A 14,743-nucleotide genomic window follows, 5' to 3' on the forward strand; every position below is an offset into this window, starting at 1 on the left:
GAAGGAGAGTGATGGGGGGCTACGCCAGATGACCTGACCTCCACAGTCACCAGACCTGAACCCAATCGAGATGGTTTGGGGTGAGCTGGACCGCAGAGTGAAGGCAAAAGTGCCAACAAGGGCTAAGCATCTCTGGGAACTCCTTCAAGATTGTTGGTAGACCATTTCCGGTGACTACCTCTTGAAGCTCATCAAGAGAATGCCAAGAATGTGCAAAGCAGTCATCAAAGCAAAAGGTGGCTACTTTGAAGAACCTAGAGTAGAAGGTATATTTTCAGTTGTTTCACACTTTTTTGTTAAGTATATAATTTCGCATGTGTTAATTCATAGTTTTGATGCCTTCAGTGTGAATGTACAATTTTCAGTCATGAAAATACAGAAAAATCTTTAAATGAGAAGGTGTGTCCAAACTTTTGGTCTGTACTGTACATACAAAGTTGTTAGATAATACTGCAATGGCCAAAAGTTTTGAGACTGACACAAAGTTTCCTGCTTCAAAGTTGGATTAGATGGAAATGTATTTAATCACAATAACCCAATTCAAAGACAGCGATTCAGTTGCTGTAAGGAGGCTTCAGGGGCCCAAGAAAGTCCAGCAAGTGCCAGTACCATCTTGTAAAGAGGATTTAGTTACGGGATCCTGTAAGCAAAAAATGCATCCGTTACAAATGAAAGAAAAATGAATGGCTAATTAATGGATCCGTTTTCCATAGACATCGATGTTAAAAAAAAAACGAATCCAGCCGAGATCAGTTATTTAAAAACGGTCTAAAAAGTTGTGTCTGCACAACGTATTGCTGCTGGATCCGTTCTAACTGATCACTACTGGACGTGTGAACATAGCCTTAGACCAGGGGTCTCAAACTCGGCTGGGTATATGGGCCGCACATGGAAAAAATTAGAATTTGGGGGACCGCATTCTTTGTTCAATGTGACATTTTTAGTGATACCATTTTTTTGTGTACACCTTTTGAACATTTTTTCCGTGTTTATTTTTTTATAGCTTGGGTCGTTATGGATGTGGCGATAATAAACGTGCACTTTTTTGTGTTTACTTTAGTTTACATATAAAACAGCATTTTTAGTGCCCAATATTTTTTCATGCTTTATTTTTATTTTTTTGATTTTTACAATTTTGTTTCCCCCAATTGGCCACATACAGTAATATTGTCTTACAATTAGCATCATATAGTAATAATGGCAAACATCTTGTACTAATGTTCCCCATCCAAGTCCCCATCTTGTACTAATGTGCCCCATCCAGGTCCCCATCCTGTGGCTATGTGCCTCATCCAGGTCCCCATCTTGTGGCTATGTGCCCCATCCAGGTCCCCATCTTGTGGCTATGTGCCCCATCCAAGTCCCCATCCTGTGGCTATGTGCCTCATCCAGGTCCCCATCTTGTGGCTATGTGCCCCATCCAGGTCCCCATCCTGTGGCTATGTGCCCCATCCAGGTCCCCATCTTGTGGCTATGTGCCCCATCCAGGTCCCCATCTTGTGGCTATGTGCTCCATCCAGGTCCCCATCTTGTGGCTATGTGCCCCATCCAGGTCCCCATCTTGTGGCTATGTGCCCCATCCAGGTCCCCATCTTGTGGCTATGTGCCCCATCCAGGTCCCCATCCTGTGGCTATGTGCCCCATCCAGGTCCCCATCTTGTGGCTATGTGCCCCATCCAGGTCCCCATCTTGTGGCTATGTGCCCCATCCAGGTCCCCATCTTGTGGCTATGTGCCCCATCCAGGTCCCCATCTTGTGGCTATGTGCCCCATCCAGGTCCCCATCTTGTGGCTATGTGCCCCATCCAGGTCCCCATCTTGTGGCTATGTGCCCCATCCAGGTCCCCATCTTGTGGCTATGTGCCCCATCCTGGTCCCCATGTTGTGGCTATGTGCCCCATCCAGGTCCCCATGTTGTGGCTATGTGCCCCCTGTTCTTCACACACATAAAATAGAAAAAAAAAGATGATTCTCACCTGTCCTCCGTTCCCTCGGCGGCCTTCCTGCAGATGCGGCCCGCAGGCACAGACCCCTTGATGATCCCGACCAGGTCCATGAGGAGCCGCCGACAGCAGCGCTGCATTGCCGCACAGAGACTGTCTCCCAGCACAGCATTTCCAATGCCAGTCGCCGACCAATCAGAGGCCAGCAGCTGATATCTGCGTATGGCAATGACGTCATACTCGCTGCGCCGACACGCAGATATCAGCTGCTGGCCTCTGATTGGTCGGCGACTGGCATTGGAAATGCTGTGCTGGGAGACAGTCTCTGTGCGGCAATGCAGCGCTGCTGTCGGCGGCTCCTCATGGACCTGGTCGGGATCATCAAGGGGTCTGTGCCTGCGGGCCGCATAAAGCAGCCTCAGGGGCCGCATGCGGCCCGCGGGCCGCGTGTTTGAGACCCCTGCCTTAGACTAATGGGAGTGGATCAGCCAAATATAGGCGCAGTCACCACCTGCAATAGTATACTAAGAAAAACTAACAGAGTTAAGCAAGTGTGAACATGTGTGAACTGCCATGACTGCATAATGTACAAACAAAAGAATACAGCAGCCTCTATAAGCGCTAAGATCCCTGCAAACATCATATCTGCAGACCTTCATAAGTTTATTCTGTATAGCAGGAATGCAGTGCAAATGTCATATATTCAGTGTTTGCTTATATCTCAGCGCTTACATTCTTTTGTCTGTATGTTATATTGTCAGAGTAGCTGGCACCTGTTCACACTTGCTTCAATCTGCTAGGAGTTGCTGGTTAGTTTTTATTATTAGATAGATATGAGTTAAATAGATCGAAGGATAATGATAGATAGACTGGTTTGTGTCTGTGACAAAAGAGTTGCTTGCTGTTTTGGAGTTAGAAGTGGGCGCCTTTACCCCTTGGGCACAGGTCAATGTTACTAGTGGACACAGACAGACAAGGGCCCCTGTGCCTAAACAATATATGGGCCCTTTCAGTCCAATAGCTCATGATAATGCACAATTTCACGTGTTTTAGAGGTGGTAGTGGCCCCCGTACCTCTTTGGCCCCTGTGCGCCTGCACAGCTTGCACCAATGATATGTTCGCCCCTGGGTGAATGAGTCTACTGTTTGTGCCTGAATGAGGCTAAAGGTTGGATCTTCTGGCTGGATTGAACCAATCATCTTGACTATTTTACAGAAGTGAATGGAAGGTCCTGGGAGGTCCTAGGAGAAGAAGCTGCTATATTATGTAAAAGAACAAATTAAATGAATATTAATTAGCAAATTACATTTACAAGGGTAATCTAACCTTCTCATAGTGCAATACATATATTAATGACATCTTTCTTATATAATCATCCTTCAGTCTGCAGACAGGAGAAGACGTTGCTGTGAGCACGACCGAGGCCGTTGTGACTTTCCCTATGAATATGACTCAGAATGTGACGCATCAGATTCAGATTTTTGCTGTGAACCAACTGAATCAAAGCAAATCGGAGACTGAAAACTTCCATCTGGCAGATATAGGTAACTGCGATTCTTCATCCCCAGACTGATCTGTTCACCTACACGATGAAGGCAGAAAACAATCTCATCGCTTTCATCTCTGAAGTTATTGTCGTCTGCTGAAAGTAATAGTCATGTCCCCTGGTGTGTATGGGAGCAAAGGGGAAAGGAGGCGTCATAGCTCGTCAGACATACACAGCATGTGGGGGCGATGGGGTCCTGGTGGGAGGTGGCACACAACAGTTGGCTGTTTCATCAATTCTGTAATTTGGGAAGTTTTGAGATTTTATTTTCAGAAAGATTTGGGAGAGAAAAGTTTTTGGGCGTAAGCCCACACCCTCTGAGCGAAGACAAAAGTTGATGAGTATTAATCAATAGGTTACATGTACCCAAATATTGGCCTATATAACTCACCCGAGCCCTCGTACCGCTATAACAATGGAGGTATTGAGTGTTTTCCGCTCCTCTAAATGAAATGCCGAGACACAAAAGGAAAAAAACAACTAAACAGTAGGTAGAACCTACAAAAATAATAGCGAATACATGCTTAAATTCACTCCAAAAACGTGGCCAGCACCTTGCCCATGCCCATGGTTTTTAGTGTGAAACATCTAAATAGTCTCGGTACTGAAGTAGTTAAAGGAACACTCCACTTAAAAACTTTATTGCTTTTTTCATGTTTTTTTTTAATTCTACCATAGTGGTTCCCCTGACCCCGATGATCAGGAAGATGAACTACTCTGAGACAAGCCTCATAATTTACATAGAATGGAGAAATCAAACGTCAGAAAACCAACGTTATTGTGCGGTGGAATATAAGACCCTAAAAGAGCCGAACTGGACACTGGTAGGTGGGATTCTGTTCTCAGTTGTGCACCTGAGCATATACATATGTACCTGAATATATGTCAAATCGTGTAGGAAATTGGATGCTGTACTATATATGTACTGGTGCTCAGGAGTAAAGCATCAAATACTCAATAGGAACTCCGGCACTCGGATGTGAAATGCAGATTCTTTATTAATGGTGAAATAACAAAAAATAAGACCCAAAAATGGAATCAGATACATAAATCAACGTTTCAGCCTGTCATGGCCTTTTTCAAGGTATCTGGTGGCTGTGGGGTCCCAGTGTGCGGAAGCACAGTCTCAAAAAATATAATATATATGTGTATATATTATTATTATTATTATTTATTATTATAGCGCCATTTATTCCATGGTGCTTTACGTGTAATATATATACATACACATATTCATATACACATACAGTGTATATAAACGCAAATATACATAGACACATACTATATAAATACATACATACCATATATATATATATATATATATATATCTATCTATCACAGTACAGACCAAAAGTTTGGACACCCCTTCTCATTTAAAGATTTTTCTGTATTTTTATGACTATGAAAATTGTACATTCACACTGAAGGCATCAAAACTATGAATTAACACATGTGGAATTATATACTTAACAAAAAAGTGTGAAACAACTGAAAATATGTCTTATATTCTAGGTTCTTCAAAATAGCCACCTTTTGCTTTGATGACTGCTTTGCACACTCTTGGCATTCTCTTGATGAGCTTCAAGAGGTAGTCACCGGAAATGGTCTTCCAACAATCTTGAAGGAGTTCCCAGAGATGCTTAGCACTTGTTGGCCCTTTTGCCTTCACTCTGCGGTCCAGCTCACCCCAAACCATCTCGATTGGGTTCAGGTCTGGTGACTGTGGAGGCCAGGTCATCTGGCGGAGCCCCCCATCACTCTCCCTCTTGGTCAAATAGCCCTTACACAGCCTGGAGGTGTTTGGGGTCATTGTCCTGTTGAAAAATAAATGACGGTCCAACTAAACGCAAACCGGATGGAATAGCATGCCGCTGCAAGATGCTGTGGTAGCCATGCTGGTTCAGAATGCCTTCAATTTTGAATAAATCCCCAACAGTGTCACCAGCAAAGCATCCCCACACCATCACACCTCCTCCTCCATGCTTCACAGTGGGAACCAGGCATGTAGAGTCCATCCGTTCACCTTTTCTGCGTCGCACAAAGACACGATGGTTGGAACCAAAGATCTCAAATTTGGACTCATCAGACCAAAGCACAGATTTCCACTGGTCTAATGTCCATTCCTTGTGTTCTTTAGCCCAAACAAGTCTCTTCTGCTTGTTGCCTGTCCTTAGCAGTGGTTTCCTAGCAGCTATTTTACCATGAAGGCCTGCTGCACAAAGTCTCCTCTTAACAGTTGTTGTAGAGATGTGTCTGCTGCTAGAACTCTGTGTGGCATTGACCTGGTCTCTAATCTGAGCTGCTGTTCACCTGCGATTTCTGAGGCTGGTGACTCTGATAAACTTATCCTCAGAAGCAGAGGTGACTCTTGGTCTTCCTTTCCTGGGGCTGTCCTCATGTGAGCCAGTTTCTTTGTAGCACTTGATGGTTTTTGCAACTGCACTTGGGGACACTTTCAAAGTTTGCCCAATTTTTCAGACTGACTGACCTTCATTTCTCAAAGTAATGATGGCCACTCGTTTTTCTTTACTTAGCTGCTTTTTTCTTGCCATAATACAAATTCTAACAGTCTATTCAGTAGGACTATCATCTGTGTATCCACCTGACTTCTGCACAACACAACTGATGGTCCCAACCCCATTTATAAGGCAAGAAATCTCACTTATTAAACCTGACAGGGCACACCTGTGAAGTGAAAACCATTTCCGGTGACTACCTCTTGAAGCTCATCAAGAGAATGCCAAGAGTGTGCAAAGCAGTCATCAAAGCAAAAGGTGGCTACTTTGAAGAACCTAGAATATAAGACATATTTTCAGTTGTTTCACACTTTTTTGTTAAGTATATAATTCCACATGTGTTAATTCATAGTTTTGATGCCTTCAGTGTGAATGTACAATTTACAAAGTCATGAAAATACAGAAAAATCTTTAAATAAGAAGGTGTGTCCAAACTTTTGGTCTGTACTGTACATATACATTCATATATATATATATATATATATATATATATATATATATATATATATATATATATATATATATGTGTGTGTGTGTGTATGTGTATATATATATATATATATATATATATATATACATACATACATACATACATACATACATACATACATACACATAAACACATTGTGCATTTAAAGGGGAAGCTCCATAATCAATTGAAACTCCATTCGTTTTTTAGAAATATAAACCCTTTAGACACCCCACTTTGGTCGTTATGACACTGAAACTTTTTTTCCGTTTTTCTCATCCTGCCTTCTGAGAGCTATAGTTTTTTCTTTGCTGTTTGGGGGCTTCTTTTATCTCTGGACAAATTGTATTTTTCAAAGGCACAATATTATGCATTGAAAACCTTTTATTTTTAGGTTTTGTTTTTTTGGGGTTTTTATCTTTATGGCACTTAGTATGCAGTTTATATGATGTGTTAACCTTAAAGGTGTTGCACACTACTTTATATTACCCCCCCCCCCCCCAATGTATCCCCCCGGGGCCCCTAAGACTTTTTGTAAATACCTTCCATTGCAGATGCTGCCTGTGAGTGGCGCTATCTCTGGCCGCTCACAGGCATCACGTGACCCCCCGGCTGCAGCCGGCTCTGACATCCGCTGACGTCATGACAAGTGCTGGCAGCAACCGGGGGTCTTTTTCCTCCTAGTTCCACGGTGGATGCCAGGCTGTGGGTCGGGTTACCCCATCCCCCGCGTCACACCCGGCATCCACCGCGCGCACTGCTTCTCCCCATTCATTGGGAAAGCGCGCGGTGGATGCTGGGTGTGACATGGGGGCTAACCCTGCCCACAACCCAGCAGCCACCGCGGGGACCCCAGCGCTGAGTCACGCCTCACTTGTCGTGACGTCAGAGCGGGGTCACGTGATGCCTGTGAGCAACCCCCGATAGCGCCGCTCACAGGCAGTATCAACAGCGGAAGGTATTTACAAAAAGTCTTAAGGGCCTGTAGTGCTTAATGGCCATCAGGAATCCATATTGGTAGCCTGTCTTTAAAGAACCCTTTAAGATAATTCACAGTAATAGTTTATCTTTGTATCTTCTGTAATTTTTCTAACACCTGGAGGCTGCAATATCTAATGAGAACATGCATGTTTATAGGACCACCCAATGCCACATAGTTCTTTTATCACTGTTTAATGAGAACGGTGCATGTTTATATTATCATCCAATTACTGCATAGTTTCCATATCCGTGTTTGGTGAGAAATGATATGTCTATAGTATGGTAAAACATTCGGTACCAGGAGATTTTTGGTATGTTTCATCCGGTGACGTATTTGTCCGGTGTAGATTGACATCTGAAGAGCCGGCTAATCAGAAGAGATACTATATTGGACAAATAGAATTTGTTAGAGTTTGTGTAACACAAGCCTTTGTTTCTAAACAATATATCAGTTGGGGAAGACTTCAGCTTAGACAGAAGCCTGTTAACCTGTGGACTGGAGGGGACGCCCAGGGGGGTCCGCAGTGTGGATATCCCAGGAATCTCTCGGTCTTCGCTCTTTGCTTCTCACGGCTGATCTTTCTGCACAGATGATGTGTGCGGTTCCTGGTGACGTTTCTTTTCTTTCTTCCTGTGTAGTGTGCAGTGTAAGGACTTTACCTTTGTGATTTTATATTATGCAAAAGTGTCTGCAATATCACACTATTTCCTATTTTCTGTAATCATTTAATTATACTAAAAATTAATTGCCTTCTTTAAAGATTTATCCGAGCCCTTTAAATACTTGGCAAAACAGGGCCCCGGAGGGATACATTGGGGGGATAATCTAAAGTAATGCACAACTTCTTTAATGAACACAATGCAATTTTTTTTTTATGGTTTTATGACTTTTATATAATAAAAACAAAGATATAACTTCTTTTTGACGCACTGTAGCTTTTGTTATTCCATTGTCGTCAGAGATACATGAGGACTTTTATTTCTATTAAATATGGACCTTGAAACAAACCCCTTAAGAAGTGCAGACCCCAGACCACATCCCCTAAAAAGTACAGTCCGCATACCAGATCCTGCTTACCTCCATGTACACAGTACATAGCACTATATTTTACGATCCAGGTGCTTTGGGGGGCCGCCTTGTCAGTGCAGGCGTCAGTCATGATCTGTTCACTTCAAAGAATGTGGATGTGGTTTGTGAATTCCCATTTACAGTTGAGGTTCCCAGAAAACCCCCAAGAGGCCACGAGCCGCCCTCTCTGCAACCGTTTCTTCACTTCACCTGTTATAAGCTGATGTCTGCTACTGAAAATCCTCCTCAGCTGTAATAACAGGAAATGTCACTATTATATAATGTAACCCACGTTCACACTATGCAGCTTTTTCCGCTGGACCTAGGATGGAATCCAAAAAAAGGGAAATGTATAAAAAGTAAAATATTTTTTATTTTCACCGTTTGGACATGGCCTAAACCTTCAGAGCCATCTCCTTTATCCACCTATATAATGGGTGAATGGGAAGAACAACACAAACTCCGTAAAGTAAGTAATGACGTCAGCAACAATGGCTGAATCTGTCATCCTACTGGTGCAAACTAGAGGGCAGCACTGAGCTAACTAAACAACTATGCAAAGCGGCAATCAAGGGCTGGGGGCAGCAGGGTCACAATGTAAAATCTAGATGAGAGTCCGTCCTATTACTGTCACTTATACCTTGTAAAATGAGTGCAAGTTTTATTCTTGACTCTAAATTTGAGAGTGTCTTATAAGAAAGTGCATCGCGTAGCCTGAAATAAGTTCTACCCATTATAATGAAGTTTTGATGTACTGCTGCACTGCCCCTTTATTACACCGCTGACCCATTAAGGGTCTTGCAAAAAAAACAGATCTTGGAGCAACTTCAACCTTTGTAGCCCTAAAGCAACACAGTTGGTCAAATGACAAACCACGTTGTGTTCTTAAATGGAGTGAAGACGACCTATTGTTTAAATCAGGCTTTTATGTTTTTTTTTTTTTTTTTGTTGGCATTGTTTGTTTCATTTCACAATCTTTGTTTAAAAAAAACATACATATATAATTTTTTTTTACAAAAAATATGGACGTCTACTAACAAATCATACAAGATGGAGCTTTAGCACTGACCATGTGCACTAGTTTGTTCTCACCACAAGATGGCAGCGTTGTATAGTCTTCTGTTTAAATCAATTAGAGCCATTGACAATTGTATACATGTCGCCACCTAGTGGTAAAATATGTAATATTTATTTTTTATATTCATTCATCAAAAATATTAGAAAAGTGCTGAAAATGAATTATGATGCAGGTAAAGTATATGGCGAGTGCATTGTAATCTAGAATGGAATCTGTTTCTGTTGACAATTATCAGCGTGCAATTATTATAATCGATGGCAATTAGTTTTGATTATCTGAGCAAGACAGCCCTGGACTATAAGAGCTCACATAGGGTCAGGGTATCCTCACTCAGGACCTTCCTCTCTGAAAATTTTACTTAAATGGGTGCCATGTAATACTAATATAATCTGGAGAATATTAGACTCTAATATAAATTCTTGCATCCATTTCACAGGCCGGGGAAGAACTGAATATAAATAATGTTATTTTATTAAAGAAAATCCGTAATGCAGATTCCTTACGTGTTCGATGCAGAGAGAAGTTTGGAAAGAGTTTTTGGAGTAAATGGAGTGCCCCCCATATGATACCACCTTCACGTATGTACTCCACTGCCACTAGGGGGCTCCCTAAATTGGCTTACAGCAGCCACCACTAGGGGGAGCAGTGGATTTTATGAAGCAGTAAGCTTCTAAGCTCCCTCTACTGGTTGGTGCAATGAGATGCAATTTCGATGAGAATTTGGAGCTCTACAAATGAAAAACTACAAAAAAAAAAAAAATCAACAAAGAATTCCAGACCTAAATATAAGATTTTATCAACCCACCATCTTTGTTATGACGCAAATCTACAGTGAGCAGGTGATGAGTGGTTGCTGCACAGCTCGGGAGCCGCTTATCTGCGAAAGAAGCAGAAGGGACAAGCAGGAAAATAAATATTTGATCCCAATGCTGACCACCATACGTTTTATATAAACGGACAAATATTTTAATGTTTTCCCATTTCTGACTTTCCTCCAGTAGACTATATACAGATGTAGCAACCATTTCCTTTTGCCAGGACAATAGGAGAATTGTGGAGGAAAGCTGCAGGTTTATTATACTTAAAAAAAAAAAAAAGTGCCATGTTGCTGTTGTCGATGCAAAAATAAATGTGTTATAAGTATTACATCTGAATATACTGTATATTCTTCGGCTTTATCACACAGCTGTGAATGCTGCTGCCATCTGCTGTTCACATTTGAATATTGCAAGAGATCAATAAAGCGAGATCTACATGAGACCCAATTTAAAAATATCAGAATAAATACTTTCGCAGGGACAACTTTTGGTGTTGTGTGAGGACTGCAATAAATGTGAGAGACCAAATTTTTTGCAAATGATAAAGTTGTAGTTAAAATGGTCTCAGTCTCCACTAGGGGGAGTTGTTCCCTGCATACAGATATACATTATAAGGTACTGCCTGTAGCCACCACTAGGGGGAGCTCCCTGATTACACAGATACATGATAAGATTCTGTCTGCAGCCACCACTAGGGGGAGCTCCCTGTATACAGAGATACATGATAAGATCCTGTCTGCAGCCACCACTAGGGGGAGCTCCCTGTATACAGAGATACATGATAAGATTCTGTCTGCAGCCACCACTAGGGGGATCTCCCTGTATACAGAGATACATGATAAGATCCTGTCTGCAGCCACCACTAGGGGGAGCTCCCTGTATACAGAGATACATGATAAGATTCTGTCTGCAGCCACCACTAGGGGGAGCTCCCTGTATACAGAGATACATGATAAGATCCTGTCTGCAGCCACCACTAGGGGGAGCTCCCTGTATACAGAGATACATGATAAGATTCTGTCTGCAGCCACCACTAGGGGGAGCTCCCTGTATACAGAAATACATCATAATATTCTGTCCCTTTTGGAAAATGATTTGAACATTTTACTTTTTCCTATAGCTCCTGGGGAAATTCCTAATGTGTGGAGGCTTCTTGGTCAGCGGCACCCTGATGGAACCCAGGAAGTCACCATCCTCATTGCGGTATTATATAAAGTTATGGCTCCCAGGGGTGATTTGGATATGATTAAATATTCATAGATTGTTAACATGTGTTAATTCATAGTTTTGATGCCTTCAGTGTGAATGTACAATTTTCAAAGTCATGAAAATACAGAAAAATCTTTAAATGAGAAGGTGTGTCCAAACTTTTGGTCTGTACTGTACATCACGTACCATTTATTAATGTGATGCCTTTGTATCTCAGCCAGATCCCGATGATCCACCACGGATAAATGTCTCCAGTTATGAAGTATATTATGATAATAAAGGGGTACGGACAAGTCTGAAGCGATGCTTCCCTTTCGGGGTAAAGTGTGACGCTCTGATACCAAAAGGAGTACAGATGGTGTTCACCATGGCGTTAAATCCATATGGGTTTTCCCCAGCAGCTGATCTGCCGCTCCAAGAGGAAGACGGAAATGGTGAGAATCTCATGGTCAGAAATAAGCTACATGTTTATGGTAAATCAACTTTCACTAATCTGAGGAAGTTCACTACTGAGTTCAGCACCGAGAGCCCGGAATATAATGCAGTTATGGTTTTTCATCTTAACGGGTCCAAAATTCTGCTCTAATTGATATTTTTATATTTATAGGGGTGTTTGATGCCAATATAAGGGGGAGCTCCCTGTATACAGAGATACATGATAAGATTCTGTCTGCAGCCACCACTAGAGGGAGCTCCCTGTATACAGAGATACATGATAAGATTCTGTCTGCAGCCACCACTAGGGGGAGCTCCCTGTATACAGAGATACATGATAATATCCTGTCTGAAGTCACCACTAGGGGGAGCTCCCTGTATACAGATACATGATAAGATTCTGTCTGCAGCCACCACTAGGGAAGCTCTCTGTATACAGAGGTACATGATAACATTCTGTCTGCAGCTACCACTAGGTGGAGCTCCCTGTATACACAGATACATAAGATTCTGTCTGCAACCACCACTAGGGGGAGCTCCCTGTATACAGAGATACATGATAAGATCCTGTCTGCAGCCATCACTAGGGGGAGCTCCTTGTATACAGAGATACATGATAAGATTCTGTCTGCAGCCACCACTAGGGGGAGCTCCCTGTATACAGAGATACATGATAATATCCTGTCTGAAGTCACCACTAGGGGGAGCTCCCTGTATACAGAGATACATGATAAGATTCTGTCTGCAGCCACCACTAGGGAAGCTCTCTGTATACAGAGGTACATGATAACATTCTGTCTGCAGCTACCACTAGGTGGAGCTCCCTGTATACACAGATACATAAGATTCTGTCTGCAACCACCACTAGGGGGAGCTCCCTGTATACAGAGATACATGATAAGATCCTGTCTGCAGCCATCACTAGGGGGAGCTCCTTGTATACAGAGATACATGATAAGATTCTGTCTGCAGCCACCACTAGGGGGAGCTCCCTGTATACAGAGATACATGATAATATCCTGTCTGAAGTCACCACTAGGGGGAGCTCCCTGTATACAGATACATGATAAGATTCTGTCTGCAGCCACCACTAGGGAAGCTCTCTGTATACAGAGGTACATGATAACATTCTGTCTGCAGCTACCACTAGGTGGAGCTCCCTGTATACACAGATACATAAGATTCTGTCTGCAACCACCACTAGGGGGAGCTCCCTGTATACAGAGATACATGATAATATCCTGTCTGCAGTCACCACTAGGGGGAGCTCCCTGTATACAGAGACACATGATAAGATTCTGTCTGCAGCCACTACTAGGGGGAGCTCCCTGTATACAGAGATACATAATAAGATTCTGTATGCAGCCACCACTAGGGGGAGCTCCCTGTATACAGAGATACATAAGATCCTGTCTGCAGCCACCACTAGGGGGAGCTCCCTGTATACAGAGATACATGATAAGATCCTGTCTGCAGCCACCACTAGGGGGAGCTCCCTGTATACAGATCTATATAATAAGATCCTGTCTGCAGCCTCCACTAGGGGCAGCTCCCTATATACAGAGATACATGATAAGATCCTGTCTGCAGCCACCACTAGGGGGAGCTCCCTGTATACAGAGATACATAATAAGATCCTGTCTGCAGCAACCACTAGAGGGAGCTCCCTATATACAGAGATACAGGATAAGATTCTGTCTGCAGCCACCACTAGGGGGAGCTCCCTGTATACAGAGATACATGATAAGATCCTGTCTGCAGCCACCACTAGGGGGAGCTCCCTGTATACAGAGATACATGATAAGATTCTGTCTGCAGCCACCACTAGGGGGAGCTCCCTGTATACAGAGATACATGATAAGATCCTGTCTGCAGCCACCACTAGGGGGAGCTCCCTGTATACAGAGATACATGATAAGATTCTGTCTGCGGTCACCACTAGGAGGAGCTCCGTGTATACAGAGATACATGATAAGATTCTGTCTGCAGCCACCACTAGGGGGAGCTCCCTGTATACAGATACATGATAAGATTCTGTCTGCAGCCACCACTAGGGAAGCTCTCTGTATACAGAGGTACATGATAACATTCTGTCTGCAGCTACCACTAGGTGGAGCTCCCTGTATACACAGATACATAAGATTCTGTCTGCAACCACCACTAGGGGGAGCTCCCTGTATACAGAGATACATGATAATATCCTGTCTGCAGTCACCACTAGGGGGAGCTCCCTGTATACAGAGACACATGATAAGATTCTGTCTGCAGCCACTACTAGGGGGAGCTCCCTGTATACAGAGATACATAATAAGATTCTGTATGCAGCCACCACTAGGGGGAGCTCCCTGTATACAGAGATACATAAGATCCTGTCTGCAGCCACCACTAGGGGGAGCTCCCTGTATACAGAGATACATGATAAGATCCTGTCTGCAGCCACCACTAGGGGGAGCTCCCTGTATACAGATCTATATAATAAGATCCTGTCTGCAGCCTCCACTAGGGGCAGCTCCCTATATACAGAGATACATGATAAGATCCTGTCTGCAGCCACCACTAGGGGGAGCTCCCTGTATACAGAGATACATAATAAGATCCTGTCTGCAGCAACCACTAGAGGGAGCTCCCTATATACAGAGATACAGGATAAGATTCTGTCTGCAGCCACCACTAGGGGGA

General features: G+C 43.1%; 1 protein-coding gene across 6 annotated transcripts in view; it reads left to right on the top strand.

Moving 5' to 3' along the window:
- Window positions 1-14,743, top strand: part of IL23R (interleukin 23 receptor) — a 72,509-nt gene that overhangs the window by 37,428 nt on the left and 20,338 nt on the right. For all 6 annotated transcript variants that reach the window (XM_073642670.1, XM_073642671.1, XM_073642666.1 and 3 more), the window contains 5 exons: window positions 3,327-3,487; window positions 4,168-4,313; window positions 10,039-10,180; window positions 11,541-11,623; window positions 11,847-12,063. In XM_073642670.1, the coding sequence (XP_073498771.1) occupies window positions 3,327-3,487; window positions 4,168-4,313; window positions 10,039-10,180; window positions 11,541-11,623; window positions 11,847-12,063 (749 nt within the window). The remainder of the gene's footprint in view (window positions 1-3,326; window positions 3,488-4,167; window positions 4,314-10,038; window positions 10,181-11,540; window positions 11,624-11,846; window positions 12,064-14,743) is intronic.

This window comes from Phyllobates terribilis, unplaced genomic scaffold (genome assembly GCF_046119375.1).
Source record: "Phyllobates terribilis strain yellow unplaced genomic scaffold, ASM4611937v1 Scaffold_8__6_contigs__length_399053987, whole genome shotgun sequence".
Classification (NCBI taxonomy): Eukaryota; Metazoa; Chordata; class Amphibia; order Anura; family Dendrobatidae; genus Phyllobates; species Phyllobates terribilis.